The sequence below is a fragment of the Scyliorhinus torazame genome, chromosome 8 (assembly GCF_047496885.1).
Source record: "Scyliorhinus torazame isolate Kashiwa2021f chromosome 8, sScyTor2.1, whole genome shotgun sequence".
Taxonomy (NCBI): domain Eukaryota; kingdom Metazoa; phylum Chordata; class Chondrichthyes; order Carcharhiniformes; family Scyliorhinidae; genus Scyliorhinus; species Scyliorhinus torazame.
The window spans coordinates 277,553,301-277,571,918 of record NC_092714.1 but is presented as its reverse complement, the minus strand read 5'-3'; the positions used below and the strand labels follow the sequence as shown (position 1 = coordinate 277,571,918).

The 18,618-nt window shown below is 45.7% G+C and overlaps 1 protein-coding gene across 6 annotated transcripts in view; it reads right to left on the bottom strand.

Moving 5' to 3' along the window:
• rbl1 (retinoblastoma-like 1 (p107)) overlaps window positions 1-18,618 on the bottom strand; it is a 133,928-nt gene that overhangs the window by 105,854 nt on the left and 9,456 nt on the right. For 4 of the 6 annotated variants that reach the window (XM_072515382.1, XM_072515380.1, XM_072515381.1 and 1 more), the window contains 2 exons: window positions 7,498-7,631; window positions 4,319-4,519 (listed from right to left, as the gene is read on the bottom strand). In XM_072515382.1, the coding sequence (XP_072371483.1) occupies window positions 4,319-4,519; window positions 7,498-7,631 (335 nt within the window). Of the gene's footprint in view, window positions 1-3,271; window positions 3,857-3,958; window positions 3,981-4,318; window positions 4,520-7,497; window positions 7,632-18,618 lie in introns of those variants that run through there. The other 2 variants (XM_072515384.1, XM_072515385.1) reach the window with 2 other exon arrangements.

Genomic DNA, 18,618 nt, shown 5'->3' with positions numbered 1-18,618 from the left:
TCAAACGCTTTGCTGAAATCCATATACACCACATCAACTGCTCTACCCTCGTCTACCTGTTCAGTCACCTTCTCAAAGAACTCAATAAGGTTTGTGAGGCATGACCTACCCTTCACAAAGCCATGCTGACTATCCCTGATCATATCATTCCTATCTAGATGATTATAAATCTTGTCCCTTATAATCCCCTCCAAGACTTTACCCACTACAGACGTGAGGCTCACCGGTCTATAGTTGCCGGGGTTGTCTCTGCTCCCCTTTTTGAACAAAGGGACCACATTTGCTGTCCTCCAGTCCTCTGGCACTATTCCTGTAGCCAATGATGACATAAAAATCAAAGCCAAAGGTCCAGCAATCTCTTCCCTGGCCTCCCATAGAATCCTAGGATAAATCCCATCAGGTCCCGGGGACTTATCTATTTTCAGCCTGTCCAGAATTGCCAACACCTCTTCCCTACGTACCTCAATGCCATCTATTCTATTAGCCTGGGGCTCAGCATTCTCCTCCACAACATTATCTTTTTCCTGAGTGAATACTGACGAAAAATATTCATTTAGTATCTCGCCTATCTCTTCAGACTCCACACACAATTTCCCATCCCTGTCCTTGACTGGTCCTACTCTTTCCCTAGTCATTCGCTTATTCCTGACATACCTATAGAAAGCTTTTGGGTTTTCCTTGATCCTTCCTGCCAAATACTTCTCATGTCCCCTCCTTGCTCGTCTTAGCTCTCTCTTTAGATCCTTCCTCGCTACCTTGTAACTATCCATCGCCCCAACCAAAACTTCACACTTCATCTTCACATAGGCCTCCTTCTTCCTCTTAACAAGAGATTCCACTTCCCTGGTAAACCGCGGTTCCCTCACTCGACGCCTTCCTCCCTGTCTGACCGGTACATACTTATCAAGAACACGCAGTAGCTGATCCTTGAACAAGCCCCACTTATCCAGTGTGCCCAACACTTGCAGCCTACTTCTCCACCTTATCCCCCCCAAGTCACGTCTAATGGCATCATAATTGCCCTTCCCCCAGCTATAACTCTTGCCCTGCGGTGTATACTTATCCCTTTCCATCATTAACGTAAACGTCACCGAATTGTGGTCACTGTCCCCAAAGTGCTCTCCTACCTCCAAATCCAACACCTGGCCTGGTTCATTACCCAAAACCAAATCCAACGTGGCCTCGCCTCTTGTTGGCCTGTCAACATATTGTTTCAGGAAACCCTCCTGCACACACTGTACAAAAAACGACCCATCTATTGTACTCGAACTATATCTTTTCCAGTCAATATTTGGAAAGTTAAAGTCTCCCATAATAACTACCCTGTTACTTTCGCTCATATCCAGAATCATCTTCGCCATCCTTTCCTCTACATCCCTAGAACTATTAGGAGGCCTATAAAAAACTCCCAACAGGGTGACCTCTCCTTTCCTGTTTCTAACTTCAGCCAATACTACCTCGGAAGAAGAGTCCCCATCTAGCATCCTCTCCGCCACCGTAATACTGCTCTTGACTAGCAGCGCCACACCTCCCCCTCTTTTGCCTCCTTCTCTGAGCTTACTAAAACACCTAAACCCCGGAACCTGCAACATCCATTCCTGTCCCTGCTCTATCCATGTCTCCGAAATGGCCACAACATCGAAGTCCCAGGTACCAACCCATGCTGCCAGTTCCCCTACCTTATTTCGTATCCTCCTGGCATTGAAATAGACACACTTCAAACCACCTACCTGAACACTGGCCCCCTCCTGCGACGTCAAATCTGTGCTCCTGACCTCTATACTCTCATTCTCCCTTACCCTAAAACTACAATCCAGGTCCCCATGCCCCTGCTGCATTAGTTTAAACCCCCCCAAAGAGCACTAACAAATCTCCCCCCCAGAATATTTGTGCCCCTCAGGTTCAGATGTAGACCATCCTGTCTGTAGAGGTCCCACCTTCCCCAGAAAGAGCCCCAGTTATCCAAAAATCTGAAACCCTCCCGCCTGCACCATCCCTGTAGCCACGTGTTTAAATGCTCTCTCTCCCTATTCCTCATCTCACTATCACGTGGCACGGGCAACAACCCAGAGATAACAACTCTGTTTGTTCTAGTTCTGAGCTTCCATCCTAGCTCCCTGAAAGCCTGCCTGACATCCTTGTCCCCTTTCCTACCTATGTCGTTGGTGCCAATGTGGACCACGACTTGGGGCTGCTCCCCCTCCCCCCTAAGGACCTGGAAAACACGATCCGAGACATCACGTACCCTTGCACCTGGGAGGCAACATACCAAACGTGAGTCTCTCACGCTCCCACAAAATCTCCTATCTGTGCCCCTGACTATAGAGTCCCCAATTACTAATGCTCTGCTCCTCTCCCCCCTTCCCTTCTGAGCAACAGGGACAGACTCCGTGCCAGAGGCCCGTACCCCATGGCTTACCCCTGGTAAGTCGTCCCCCCCACAAGTATCCAAAGCGGTATACTTGTTTCTCAGGGGAACGACCGCAGGGGATCCCTGCACTGACTGCTTTTTCCCAGTCCCTCTTACAGTTACCCACCTATCTCCAATCTTTGGTGTAACTAATTCCCTGAAGCTGCTATCTATGACCCCTTCTGCCTCCCGAATGATCCGAAGTTCTTCCAACTCCAGCTCCAGTTCCCTAACTCGGTCTTGGAGGAGCTGGAGATGGCAGCACTTCCTGCAGGTAAAATCAGCAGGGACACTAACTGCATCCCTCACCTCAAACTCATGTAGGTTAACACCGCACAGATTAGATGATCAAAACTGGGACTTGCTAATCATTCATATGTAAAGCCACAAAGTCATCAGGAAAACAAATTTTTTAACCCCACCACTGGATTCAGCAGTGTAATATTGGAATAGCTAGAGACTGCTGAAAGAGCTGTGTAGAATAGGTTAAAAAAGATACATCAAGAAAACAAGTCACTACCGGTACAAACCCCCTTCACTCCAACCTTAATTATACACCTCCAACTTGTTCCTCCTTGCTTCTCTTCTGAAAGCAGTGATTCTTACTAGGGAAATTTCACAGGTTTATGCATGGGGAGATGGTGGTGTATTTGTAATGTCACTGCACTAGCAATCCAGAGACCCAGGCTAATGCACTGGGGACATGGGTTCAAATTCTACCACCATAGCTGATAAGAGTTTGAATTCAATTCACCAAATCTGGAATATAAAGTTAGTCTCGGTAATGGTTACCATGAATCCATCATTGATTGTCATAAAAACCCACCTGGTTCACTCATGCCCTTTAGAGAAGGACCTTACCTGGTCTGGCCTACGTGACTCCAGATCCACAGCAATGGGGTTGACTTTTAACTGTTCTCTGAAATTCTCTGAAATGGCCTATCAAGCCTCTCAGTTGAAGGGCAATTTGGGATGGGAAACATGCTGACCCACAGCACACAACAGAATAAGTTTTAAAGAAAGGTGCCTGTCACCTCAAAATACCCGAGGACTAAATAGTTGTGTTATTGGACAATATTACTACGGAAAACCATTAAGAGGGCAGCACCGTAGCATAGTGGTTAGCACAATTGTTTCACAGCTCCAGGGTCCCAGGTTCGACAGGCTTGAGTCACTGTCTGTGCGGAGTCTGCATGTTCTCCCCGTGTGTGCGTGGGTTTCCTGCGGGTGCTCCGGTTTCCTCCCACAGTCCAAAGATGTGCAGGTTAGGTGGATTGGCCATGCTAAATTGCCCTTAGTGTCCAAAATTGCCCTTAGTGTTGGGTGGGGCTACTGGGTTATGGGGACGGGGTGGGGGTGTGGGCTTGGGTAGGGTGCTCTTTCCAAGAGCCGGTGCAGACTCGATGGGCCGAATGGCCTCCTTCTGCACTGTAAATGCTATTCTATAACAGAACCTTATCCCAGGATAAGCTGCTGCTTTCAAATCAAGATTATTTAGTGAGATAACGCAAGGGTAGCTAGCTGGTTGACTTTCTCCCTCAAATTTACATTTTGTTGTAAAAGAAAAGTGCTGGAAAAACTCAGCAGGTCTGGCAGCATCTGTGGAGAGAGAAACAGAGTTAACATTTGTGTCCGAAGGACTTCTTTCTGCAGTTTTTCCAGCACTGTTTTTATTTCAGATCTCCAGCATTTGCAGTATTTTACTTTTTGTTATCACTTCCATTGAATAAATGCCATCATGTGATTTATTGCTTGAGTTTATACTGTTCACATGCCATGCATCTAATTGCCATCCAAAGCTTTCGCATGGAATTTAAAGTTCTATGTTAGCAACCTAATCTTATAGCCACCAACAAAGTGCTAAAACTGAGATTAAGGCTAGCGTGATTAAAGAGTGAAATATCGTACCGCTGTTTTCTGCTTCTCTGAAGACGAGGTTGATCCTCATGACGGTTTTGAAACATGTCCAAAAATATAGGTTCAAATTTTTTGAAAATTACAGTTGAGACTTCAAAATTCCTTTCCAGCTGCTCCACTCGTTCTCTGAATTCTTGGGACAAGTTGGCCATATCTGCCCATTTCTTCATCTTGCTGAAGAACTGAATTAAACTGTAAAGAATAAAAATGGACAACGGTGAAAAGACTATCGCAAGTCAAACAGTGATTCAGGGCAGGAGTGCTCAACCTCGATTAACTTTCTCATTTTGACTATTGCTGTTCCTGCAGACAGGAAGCTGTAATAAACGTTTGCGCAACAAATAATATCGCAACACAATTTTTGCATTTCTGATTCACTTTTAATTAACCCATCTTCTAAGATAATGATGATTGGGGTCGGGGGGATCAAAATGGAAGCGGACTAGAGAACTATTAGATTTTACCAGTTGTAGGCTAGTCCAGTGAACTTTTACCACAAAATACTACAGATTAATCATATTTTCTGCCAATTTTAAATCTGCTCCCGTTCACACTGTAACTTAACAATCCAGATTTTGTTTGAGAAGTTTTTGTTCAAATCCAAATGTGGAAATAATCAAAAATAAATTAATACAAACTTTTCACAAGTTGAATTCTGAAAAGGAATACGGATTGTGACAAAGACTGTCTAAGCAGCATTACTTAGTAAATCTTCTCTATGATGCAGATTACTGGGACCAAATTAAATAATACACCATAGCCAATGTATTGTGGACCACAAACAGTATCACAGTAAAGCTCTGAACTTTCAGTCCACACAGCAGCTGCAGGGATTGGTAGAGGGGAAGCTGACAAATTTTAGTGCACTAGAAACCAATGTTCCCTCTAAATTTGTTTTGTTGAGCGTTGTCTGTTCATTTAGATGTACAGTACCTTTTAAAAAAAATTCTGCTCCTGTGTAAGCACGGTATCTCAAAGGAGACAACTTGTGAGTGGCCTGTGTGGTGCCTTCTGGGTTGCTGCGGTGTTATGAGGATTTTTAAACAATAAGATCCCCCCCACCGCTAAATTTTTAATAAACTGTAATCTTGAGACAATGGAAAGGCTGTCTGCCCAAATATACAACTCGCATTCCACCCTCAGGTGGGATGAAGGATCAGGCCCTCAAACCTGAACTGCTCCCCCTGCACCAAGCAGTGTGATAGTCCCACCTCCTGTTCACTTTTACACTATCACTCTTCAAATGTTTGAGATAAGACATCAGAATTGTTTGAGATAAGACATCAGAATTGTAATTACCATAGCTACGCACACTTCTCGGTGTGTCAGTTCCAGGGTTTAATTTGGGAGATAGGGTCATTAAACATATCTCACTCTTGGATTTAATCCCAGAAAATGTAACTGATTAGCTCTTCATAAATCAGAAAGCGAACAGTTAGAAAATTGCAGTACTGGCAAAAGCATATCCTTGTTAAATTTAGAACAAAACCTGGAGTAGTAAATTAGGGGAGGCGATCTTTACCCCTCTTCGCTTGGTTGTAATAACTAGAGGGGCAGGTCACTTACAGAGAACATTACTCGCAATAAATAAAAGTCAATGCTATGATGCGGTTAAACTCAAAACGTTTAATAATAATAATCTTTATTGTCACAAGTAGGCTTACATTTACACTACCGCCAACGAAGTTACTGTGAAAGACCCTTAGTCGCCTCATTCGGCACCTGTCCGGGTACACAGAGGGAGAATTCAGAATATCCAATTCACCTCACAGCAGGTCTTTCGGGACTTTGTGGGAGGAAACTGGAGCACCCGGAGGAAACCCACGCAGACACGGGAAGAACGTGCAGACTCCACACATACAGTGACCCAAGCTGGGAATCAAACCTGGGACCCTAGAGCTGTGAAGCAACTGTGCTACCGTGCTGTTTCAATTCCTTGATGGCCGTACCCATCCAAATATCTGTAACCTCCATCCCATCATTGTTACTATCCCTTCAGATGCTCAGTCCACCTGTTCTGAAATCCTCTCTCTAAATTCTTCTGCCTCTCTACCGTAAAACTCACTTTTCAAGCGAACAGCCGTGCGTCTGAATATTTTTTCCTTTGTCTGAGTATCCGTGTATTTAAATTCTCACGTCCTAGTGAAGTATTTTGGTACATTTTTCATGTTAATTTGGAAGTTGCTAAAGTCCTGTTTAATGTGGTTTCGCTTTAACATCAGTAAGTTAATGGAACCTGTAATCTCATTGTTTTCTGCATTTTAGAGTGGACATCTCCGACTTGTGGCCTCTCCCCACTGATTCTTCCCACCCCCCGGGGCCGATGCTGTGGAAGTGAGAGTCCCAATGGTGCAGAACATAGAACATTACAGTGCAGTATAAGCCCTTTTGCCCTCGATGTTGCGCTGACCTGTGAAACCACTCTAAGCATTGAGCTGGGACTGCTACAATCAATGCATTTTTAAAAATGCCCCTGCCTCACTGCTCTTCTTGAGCCCGGGATTTTATTTTATTTACCAATGTACAAATTTAACAATGTAAAATATTTCAACTTATACAATATAATATTTTTTTCTGGTAAGGAAGATACTACAGAACCAAATAGTTTTAACATTGATTGCTCTGGGAAGCAATGTTAGTTGTTTCACTTAAAGTCATGATTTTTAGGAATTGCAATCACAGCTTGGTGTAGCTGAGATTTGGCCCCAATAATAATCCACATGCAAACAACTATCCTGGAATGTGTCTGCTTGGAATGTGTCTGCTAAGATTAATTTAACATTGTCGAGATTATCTTATTCTCAACTATCATACTGAAGCTATATATTTTCAACAATCTGGGTACGACACAGGGATGTCATATATTGGTAAATCATAACTTTCTAGATTTAGAATGCAGATTGAATTCCATCTGTAACCCAAAAACTCAAGACATGGTATTATTTTTTGAACAGTCCATCATGCTTATTGCCAGATCCCTCAATTAGGTCCGAGAGTCTTTCCAATAAACATCAGCACTGCTGTGTCAGACAACAGGAAGTTCTCTTCTACAGAAGTAGAAATGTGACTTTTTCTATATGCCTAAAATACCTCAATAAAATTGTTTGTTTAAAAAAAAAAATAGAAATGTGTCTACTGCATCCAACTTTGGAATAAAGGACAACTGTTACCTTAACTTTGATGAGCGGAGGATTCTTGTCAGTGAAACACCATTTCCTTCCATCATTCCCTTGCCGACTGTTGGTGTGACACTCTTCCGACAGGCTACATATAAGGCACAAGCAAGCCAATGCAGAGTTTCTCCCTAAAAATGAAAATGATGGGAACTTTATAACAAACATTAAGAATCAAGAACATAAGAAACAGGGGTAGGAGCAGACTGCCCAACAAGTTGCTTTTTAAAATATTTATTTATAGGACGTGGGCATCACTGGCTAGGCCAACAATTACTGCCCATCTCTAATGGCCCCTTGAGGTGTGGTGAGCTGCCTGGGGCTGCTACAATCCATGTATTTTTAAAATGCCCCTGCCTCGCTGCTCTTCTTTTGAGCCCGGGATTTTATTTCACTTACCAATGTACACATTTAGCAATGTAAAATATTTCAATTTACAGGATATGTTTTAATATTTGGGGTTTTTTCTGATAAGGAAGATCCTACAGAACCTAATAAAGTTTGAAATTGATTCCTCTGGGAAGCAATGTTAGCTGTTTCACAGTGGTTAGCGCTGTTGCTTCACAGTACCAGGGACCCAGGTTCGATTCCAGGCTTGGGTCACTGTCTGTGCGTTCTCCCCGTGTCTGCGCGGATTTCCTCCGGGTGCTCCGGTTTCCTCCCACAAGTCCGGAAAGATGTGCTTGTTAGGTGAATTGGACATTCTGAATTCTCCCTCTGTGTACCCGAACAGGCATCGGAATGTGGCGACAAGGGTATTTTCACAGTAACTTCATTGCAGCGTTAATGTAAGCCTACAATAAAGATTATTATTAAAGTCAGAGTTGGGTATGTTTGTGGATGATTGTACAATGCTCAGCACCATTTGCGAGTCCTCAGATATGGAAGCAGTCCATGCCCATGTGTTGCAAGGGCTGGACAATATCCAGACTGGGGCTGCAAAACGGCAAGAGACTCTAACCACCTTCACGTGACAATTAAAGGCACTACCATCGCTGAATCCCCCATTATCAACACCCTGGGGGTTACCATTGACCAGAAGCTAAATACTGTGGTTACAAGAGCAGGTCAGAGGCCGAGAGTTCTTTTTTTTTGTTTTATAAATTTAGAGTACTCAATACATTTTTTTTCCAATTAAGGGACAATTTAGCATGGCCAATCCACTTGGCCTGCACATCTTTGGGTAGTGGAGGCGAGACCCACACAAACACGGGGAGAATGTGCAAACTCCACACGGGCAGTGGCCCAGGGTCGGGTTCGAACCTGGGACCTTGGTGCCGTGAGGCTGCAGTGCTAACCCACTGCGCCACTGTGCTGAGAATTCTGCAGCTATTAACTCACCTCCTGACTCCCCAATGCACAAGTCAGGAGTGTAATGGAATACAAGCCGGGACTCGAACCTGGGACCCTGGCGCTGTAAAGCAACAGTGCTACCCACTGTGCTACCATGCCGCCCCATGATGATGGATTGAAGGCAATTGAAGCAGCTGAAGACGATTGGGCCTAGGACTCTATCTGGAGGAACCCCTGCAGTGATGTCCTGGACTGAGATGATTGACTGTCTACCACCACAACCATCTTCCTTTGTGCCAGGTATGACTCCAACCAGTGGAGAATTTTCCCCCCACTCACAAATCCCATTCATTCCAGTTTTGCTAGGGTTCCTTGAAGCTATACTCGGTGAATACTGCCTTAATGTTAAGGGAGGTCACTCTCACCTCTGGAGTTCAGCTTTTTTGTCCATGTTTGAACCAAGGCTGTAATGAGATCAGGAGCTGAATGTCCCTGGCAAACCCCAAACCGAGTGTCTGTGAGCAGGTTATTGCGGAATAAGCGTTGCTTCATAGCCACTTGATGACGATCTCCATCGCTTAGATTGATGGGGCGGTAATTGGCTGGACATACCGGGTAATTAGATGGCAAGTTATTGTTTGGGGACCAGTATAGCTCAGTTGGCTGGACAGCTGGTTCGTGATGCAGAGCAAGGCCAACAGCGTGGGTTCAATTCCCGTACCGGCTGAGGTTATCCATAAGGTCCCCGCCTTCTCAGCCCTGCCCCTCACTGGAGGTGTGGTGACCCTCAGGTTAAATCACCACCAGTCAGCTATCCCCTCAAAGGGGAAAGCAACCTATTGTCATCTGGGACTATGGAGACTTTTCTCTTCCTAGCTGCACTGCAACATGTTGATTAGGGGTGTGTCTAGTTCTGGAGTCCAAGTCTTCAGTCCTAGTCTGAATGCTGTCAGAGTCTTTGCAGTATCCAGTGCCTTCAGACATTTCTCTCACGTAGCGTGAATTGAATTATCTGAAGCCTGGTAACTGTGATGCTGTGGACCTCAAGAGGCTGAGAAGAATCATCAACTCGGCACTGCTGGCTGAAGGTGTTTGCAAATACAGCAGCCTTGACTTTTGCACTGGTGTGCTGGGCTCTTCCATCATTGAGGATGTTCCAGTTTTTTCCCACAGTGCAAAGATGTGCAGGTTAGGTGCATTAGCAGTGCTAAATTGCCCCTACGTGCAAAGGTTGGGTGGGGTTACTGGGATAAGGTAGAGGGATTGGGTCTAGGTCAGGTGGTCCTTCGAAGGGTTGGTGCAGACTCAATGGGCCAAATGGCCTCCTTCTGCACCGAAGGGATTCTGTGGGGATATTTATGGAGCATCCTCCAGAGGCAAAAATAGACATTGGACCACTGGAAAATGTGGCTGGAGAAGTAATAATAGGAACAAACAAATGGCAGACGAACTGAATAGTTACTTTGCATCAGTCTTCACGGTGGAAGACACCAGTGGGATGCCACAGCTCCAGGAGAACCAGGGGGCAGAGGTGAGTGCAGCGACCATTACTAAGAAGGCTCTGGGGAAACTGAAAGGTCTGAAGGTGGATAAGTCACCTGGACCAGATGGACTACACCCCAGAGCCCTAAAAGAGATAGCTGAGGAAATTGTGGAGGCATTGGTGATGACCTTTCAGGAATCAGTGGAGGCAGGAAGGGTCCCAGAGGACTGGAAAGTGGCTAATTTAACACCACCGTTTAAGAAGGGAGGCAGAAGACAAGAAATTATAGGCCGGTTAGCCTGTCTTTGGTCATTGGTAAGATTTTAGAGTCTATTATGAAAGATGAGATCACGTAGTACTTGGAAGTACATGGTAAAATAGGACTGAGTCAGCACGGCTTTGTCAAAGGGAGGTCGTTAAGAGTTATTTGAGGAGGTAACAAGGATGTTAGACAAAGGAGAACCAGTGGACGTGATTTATTTAGATTTAGAGAAGGCCTTTGACAAGGTGCCGCAAAGGAGACTGTTAAATAAGTCAAAAGCCCATGGTGCTAAGGGTAAGATCTTGGCATGGATAGAGGATTGGCTGACTGGCAGAAGGCAGGCAGTGGGGATAAAGGGGTCTTTTTCAGGATGGCAGCCGGTGACTAGTGGTGTGCCTCAGGGGTCGGTGCTGGGACCACAACTTTTCACAATATACATAAATGATCTGGAAGAAGGAACTGAAGGCACTGTTGTTCAGTTTGCAGATGATACAAAGATCTAATAATAATAATCGCTTATTGTCACAAGTAGGCTTCAATGAAGTTACTGTGAAAAGTCCCGAGTCGCCACATTTTGGCACCTGTTCAGGGAGGCCAGTATGGGAATTGAACCCATGCTGCTGGTCTTGTTCTGCATTACAAGCCAGCTGTCTTAGCCCACTGTGGTAATCAGTAGAGGGACAGGTAGTATTGAGGAAGCAAGGGGGCTGCAGAAGAATTTGGACAAGCTAAGAGAGTGGGCAATGAAGTGGCAAATGGAATACAATGTGGAAAAGTGTGAGGATATGCACTTTGGAAGGAGGAATCTAGGCACAGACTTTTCTAAATGAGGAAATATTTAGGAAATCAGAAGCACAAAGGGACTTGGAAGTCCTTGTTCACGATTCTCTTAAGGTTAATGTGCAGGTTCAGTCAGCAGTTAAGAAGGCAAATGCAATGTTAGCATTCATGTCAAGAGGGCTAGAATACAAGACCAGGGATGTACTTGAGACTGTATAAGGCTCTGGTCAGACCCACATTTGGGGCCCCGTATCGAAGGATGTGCGGGCCTTGGAAAGGGTCCAAAGAAGGTTCACAAGAATGATCCCTGGAATGAAGAGCTTGTCATTTGAGGAAAGGTTGATGACTCTGGGTCTGTACTTGTTGGGAGTTTAGAAGGATGAGGGGGGATCTTATTGAAACTTACAGGATACTGCGAGGCCTGGATAGAGTGGACGTGGAGAGGATGTTTCCATTTGTAGGAAAAACTAGAACCAGAGGACACCATCTCAGACTAAAGGGACGATCTTTTAAAACAGAGATGAGGAGGAATTTCTTCAGCCAGAGGGTGGTGAATCTGTGGAATTCTTTGCCGCAGAAGGCTGTGGAGGCCAAATCACTGTGAGTGTCTTTAAGACAGAGATAGATAGGTTCTTGATTAATAAGGAGATCAGAGGTTATGGAGAGAAGGCAAGAGAAAATATCAGCCATGATGGAATGGCGGAGCAGACTCGATGGACCGAATGGCCTAATTCTCCTCCTATGTCTTATGGTCAGTTAAGTTGTTTAATTGCCTGCCACCATTCATGACTGGATGTGGCAGAACTGCAGAGCTTAGATCTAATGTGTGGGATCAAGTAGTTGTGCATCGCATAGTGCTTCCACTGTTTAGGATGTTGCAGCTTTTTATTTTTGTTGTAGCAAAACTACACTAAATCAACACAAATTCCGGCACTTGTACCTTGAATGTAATGACATTTCAAGTGCTCATCCACCTACTTTCTAAAGGATGTGAGATTTCCCACCTCTTTTACCCTCCCAGACCAGAAGACAACATGACATAGAAGCAGAATGAGGCCACTCGGTCCATCGAGTCTGCTCCACCAGTTCTTCATACGACAAGCTCTTCATTCCAGGGATCATTCTTGTGAACCTCCTCTGGACCCTTTCCAAGGCCAGCCCTTCCTTCCTTAGATACAGGGCCCAAAACTGCTCACAATATTCCAAATGGGGTCTGACCAGAGCCTTATACATACATCCTGCTCTTGTATTCTAGCCCTCTCGACATGAATGCTAACATTGCATTTGCCTTCCTAACTGCCGACTAAACCTACACGTTAACCTTAAGAGAATCTTGAAGGACTCCCTGAGTACCCAATTATTTTTTTCCAATTAAGGGGCAATTTAGCGCGGCCAATCCACCTAACCTGCACATCTTTGGGTTGTGGGGGTGAGATCCACGCAGACACAGGGAGAATGTGCAAACTCCACATGGATAGTGACCTGGGCCCGGGATCGAACCCGGGTCCTCGGCGCCGTGAAGGACCGTCATTTTCACTGATTGCACCCGTGCCGCCAATGACAGCGGGAACAAGAACAAAGAAATGTACAGCACAGGAACAGGCCCTTCGGCCCTCCAAGCCCATGCCGACCATGCTGCCCGACTAAACTACAATCTTCTACACTTCCTGGGTCCGTATCCCTCTATTCCCATTCTATTCATGTATTTGTCAAGATGCCCCTTAAATGTCACTATCGTCCCTGCTTCCACCACCTCCTCCGGTAGCGAGTTCCAGGCACCCACTACCCTCTGCGTAAAAAACTTGCCTCGTACATCTACTCTAAACCTTGCCCCTCTCACCTTAAACCTATGCCCCCTAGTAATTGACCCCTCTACCCTGGGGAAAAGCCTCTGACTATCCACTCTGTCTATGCCCCTCATAATTTTGTATACCTCTATCAGGTGTCCCTTCCCCACCTCCTAAAATCCCCTTCATCTGTGACACTAACCAAGCCATATTCAGCTTGTGCAGCTGCTCCCACCCTCGCGCCACCTGAATGCCCAAGTACCGAAAAGTGCCCCCCTCCCCCTAAACGGCAACTACCCCAGCTTCTTCTCCTGCGTCCTCCGACCAGTGGCCCTGACGTCTGTTATCATTAAGTGCTTTGAGCGGCTAGTCATGAGACGGATCAATGCCAGCCTCCCAGACGGTCTCGATCCACTGCAGTTTGCCTATCACCCGAACCGGTCCACACCAGATGCTTCCAGACCCTTCCATCAGGCAGAAGGTACAGAGGTCTGAAGACCTGCAAATCCAGACATAGGAACAGCTTCTTCCCCACAGCTAAAAGACTCCTCAACGACTCCCCCTCAGACTGATCTGTTCCTTGTAAGAACACTATTCACGACACACTATGCTGCTCTTGCTCATGTGTTTTCTTTATTTGCCCTTGTTCCGCACTGTAACCAATCACTGTTTATCGATGTACCATTTGTCAATGTTCTCTGCTGATTATTCTTTTTGTCTAGTACGTAGTGTATGTTCCCTCGGCCGCAGAAAAAATATTTTTCACTGTACTTTGGTACATGTGATAATAAATCAAATACCTTGCCTGGATTGGAAAGACCTCGCTCATTTCCGAATTCAATTTATAGCCCAAGAACTGGCCAAATTCCTTCAATATCCTCATAAACCCCTCAATACGTTCCAACAGATCCAAAATATACAGCAGTAAGTCATCCGCATATAGCAAGGTCTATGCTCCATCCTCCCCCGTAGTACCCCTTGTAAATCCCGAGACGCTCTAAGCACCAATGCCAGTGGCTCTATAGCCAAGGCAAAGAGCAATGGGGAGAGTGGACACCCCTGCCTCGTCCCCCGGTGCAGCCTGAAATATTCCGAGCTCACCTGGTTTGTTCACACTTGCCACCAGTGCCGGGTACAGTAACCGGATCCAGTCAACAAACCCCTGTCCGAATCCAAACCACCCGAGCACCTCCCACAAATAATCCCACTCCACCCAATCAAAGGTCTTCTCCGCATCCATGGCAACCACCACCTCCACACTTTGTCCCTCTGGGGGCATCATTATAACATTCAGTGACCTTCTGATGTTGGCCAACAGATGTCTCTCCCCTTAACGAACCCGGTCTGGTCCTCCCCCATCATATAGTCCTCAATCCTGGAGTCCAAAATCTTGGCAAGCAACTTGGCGTCCACAACAAATTGACCTGTAGGACCCACAATGCTCCGGATCCTTATCTTGCTTTAAAATTAAGGAGATCAAGGCCTGCGATAACATCGGGGGGGGGGGGGGGGGGTGGAAGAGAGTGCCCCCTGCTCCCTTGCCTCAAGAAAAGCCCTCACCAGCAGTAGAACCCAGGTCCTTGGAAATGTTTTGAAACATTCCACTGGAAACCCATCCGGGCCCGGGGCTTTCCCCGCCTGCATCGCCCCAATACCCTCACCCAGCCCAATGGGGTCACCCTGTCCATCCTCGGGAACTCAAATTCCCTCCACCCTGGCTGGGAGCTCCAACTCATATAGCCTTCTATAAAAATCCCCAAACACTCCATTCATCCCCACCAGATCAAAAACCGTGTCAGCCCCCCCGCCCCCCTTTCCGATCTCCCTCAGTTGATGTGCCAACACCCTACTCGCCTTTTCATACTCGTAAACCGCCCCGTCGCCCTCAACTTCCCCACACTTCCAATTTGATTCTTGACCAACAACTACACATCCTGGCCCCCATGCTAGCCAACATTGCAAGTGTATCACTGCTCAAGAACCATCCTTGCCCCTTTCAAAAATAACCATCATTCCTACCCAATCTCTTACTTCCATTTCTTCTCACTGTCTTCAGGCTTTCCTAGTTTTCTATACAAACTCAAACTCCTCCAGACTGGGTTTGCTCTTACTCAAGGCGAGAGACTGCAATTGGAAAAGTCACAATTTATATTGTGTATGACTATGGTGCACTATCTTTCCTACTTTTCAACCGGCATGTAGTATTCGATCCTCATCCATTGCCTCCCTCGACTGTCTTATCTCTTTAGGACTGCACACAAGAGTCTATTCTCACCTCCTTGAATTCAGCCACTTTCTGGGGCCCTCCAACAATGTCCTTGGCATCCTCCTCTACAGACTGTCACTTAGTGCCCTGTTTAACCCACATTTGAGTTTCAAACCTAACAACCTATTCACCAGAATCACATTAGCTCTGCCTCATCAGAGGGGCGGCATGTGGCGGGGTGGATAGCACTGGGACTGCGGCGCTGAGGATCCAGTTTCGAATCCCAGCCCTGGGTCACTGTCCGTGTGGAGTTTGCACATTCTCCCTATGTCTGCGTGGGTTTCATCCCCACAACCCAAAGATGTGCAAGTTAGGTGGATTGGCCATGCTAAATTGCCCCTTAATTGGATAAAAAAAGAAATAAAATAATTGGATACTCTAAAAAATTATATATATATTTTTTTAAAGCTCTGCCTCATCACTCCATTACCACAAGTACCTCATAGTGACTGCTGCCAAATGTTCTCTCCTCTGGACTAGATTTATTCAGTATCTCCTTTGGCCTTCCAAAACCCATAATCTTCAACTTAGTGCGCTCATTCTGAACCACACTTGCTCCCTGATCCAGACATATTGAATTTAAAAATCAACGAATTCATCCTCAAATTCATCCAAGACCTGCCCAACTCTTATCACTGCAACCTCACCCGGGTCAATAACAAATAATCGTTCAGATACTATTTTAATTGGATTAACATTCATTATGCATAATGGTAAATTTGGGCGGCAGTGATGATACAAACTAGTAGCACAGTGGTTAACACTGGTGCTTCACAGCGGCAGAGACCGAGCTTCGTTTCCCGCTTGGATCACTGTCTGTGCGGAGTCTGCACGTTCTCAGAGTGCGCGGATTTCCTCCGGGTGCTCCGGTTTCCTCCCACAAGTCCCGAAAGATGTGCTTGTTAGGTGAGTTGGATATTCCGAATTCTCCGTGTACCCGAACAGGCACCTGAATGTGGTGGCTAGGGGATTTTCACATTAACTTCATTGCAGTGTTAATGTAAGCCTACTTGTGACAATAATAAAGATTATTAAATGGGCAATTTGTAGAACGACAATTTGGCAAATTTAGGATACGTTTACTGTCTGTTGCAAAGACACATTTAATGACTCAAAACCCATTTATTCCTCTCTGGGTTTCTATACTGCTGATACTTTTGCACAGTAATTATCTTCATTTTTTGGAAGAAAGCAAAGAAGAGAAACATCCAGAATAACCAAATCTGAGAAAACAGCAAACTCTGAGCAAGATCCACGACATCACGTGTGCAACTGCCGTCTGCATTTAACAAGTAACCAGTGCACACGTCACTTCCTCTCTCGTTAAAGGAACAACAGGATGATCAGCAGTGAATACTGGTTGACCACAAATTATTTATTTTCCACTGATCCATTTACTGGTTACTGCTATTCAGCAGTTATTTTACTGCAGAGTAATCCAGAGGTCTGGACTAATAATGCAGAGAATGAGTTCCAAGTTTGAACATTTAAATTCCAGAAAGTGTGAAACTAATATGCTGGCAATAGTAAAACGGTGACTATGAAGCAGTTGTGGATTGTCGTAATAATCCAACTGGTTCACTAATATCCTTTAGGGAAAGAAATCAGACATCTTTATCCGGTGTGGGTCTCAATCCCAGCCCCACACGAACATGGTTGACTCTTAACTGCCTATTTAAGAGACTAAGTCAGGCATTTAGTTGTATTGAATGGCTACAAGGATCAAACACCTAGAGCCCCTACCCAACACCATTGTGGCTGCACCTTCACTACATGGACTGCAGCAACTCAAGGTGGCCAACAAGTACTTGCTTGCCACTTCAATGATGGCCTCCCCACTTTTCTCTTAAATTTGTTCTCGTTTCATACCAGCTGTTCAAACAACCCCCACAACCCAAAGATGTGCAGGGTAGATAATTGGCCATGTTAAGTTGCCCCTTAATTGGATTTAAAAAAAAATTCCCCAGTAATGAGCCACATTACATTGTCCTAGATATTACTTACTTAGCTATTAGTGGATTGTTCCACTAATGGGTTAAACAATTGTTCGGTTGCTCGTTATTGATTTTTAACATGGAAGAAAGTGCCTCTTTCTGCAGCTTCTTTCATTTTGTTTATTAAAATTCATTTACGGGACGTGGATGTCGCTGGTTAGGCCCCAGCATTTATTGCCCATCCCTAGTTGCCCTTCAGAAGGTGGTGGTAATCTGCCTTCTTGAATTGCTGCAGTCCCTGAGGTGAAGGTGCACCCACAATGCTGTTCAGGGGTGAGTTCCAGGATTTTGATCCAGCGACAGTGAAGGAATAGTGATGTTTCCAAGTCGGGTTGGTAAGTGACTTAGAGGAGAACCTCCAGGTGGTGGGGTTCCCAGGCATCTGCTACACTTGTTCTTCTAGATGGTAGCCATCGTGGGTTTGGAAGGTGCTGTCTAAGGAACTTTGGGGAGTCCTGCAGTGCAGCTTATAGATGGTACACACGGCTGCCACTAATCACCGGTGGTGGAGGGTTTGAATGTTTGTGGAAGGGGTTGCAAGAGGTTGTCCTGGATGGTGTCGAGCTTCTGGAGTTTTGTTGGAGCCGCACTCTTCCAGGCAAGTGGAGAGTATTCCATTACACTCCTGACCTGTGCCTTGTAGATGATGGACAGGTTATGGGGGCTCAGGAGGTGAGTTACTCACTGTCGGATTCCTAACCTTGCTCTGGTAGCGACTATTGATATGGCTCGTCCAGTAAAGTTTCTGAACAATGGTAACCCCCAGGATGTTGATTATGGGGGACTCACCAATGGTAATGCCATCGAATGCCATGGGGCGATGGTCAGATCCTCTCTTGTACATGGTAATTGTGTGGCACAAATGTAACTCGTCAGCCCAAGCCTGGATATTGTCCAGGTCTTGCTGCATTTGGACATGGACTGCTTCATTATCTGAGTCGTGAATGGTTCTGAACATTGTGCAGTCATCTGCGAACATCCCACTTCTGACCTCATGATGGGTGATCATTGATGAAGCAGCTGAAGATGGTTGGGACGACGGCACTACGCTGAGGCACTCTTGGAGTGATGTCCCGGAGCTGAGATGCCTGACCTCCAACCACAGCGATCTTTGTTCGCGCCAGGTATGCCTCCAACCAGCGGAGAGTGTTCCCCCGCCCCCCCCCCCGATTGCCATTGACTCCAGTTTGTGAAAGCCATATTCGATTAAATGCTGCCTTGATGTCAAGGGCAGTCTCTTACGCCTGGCATTC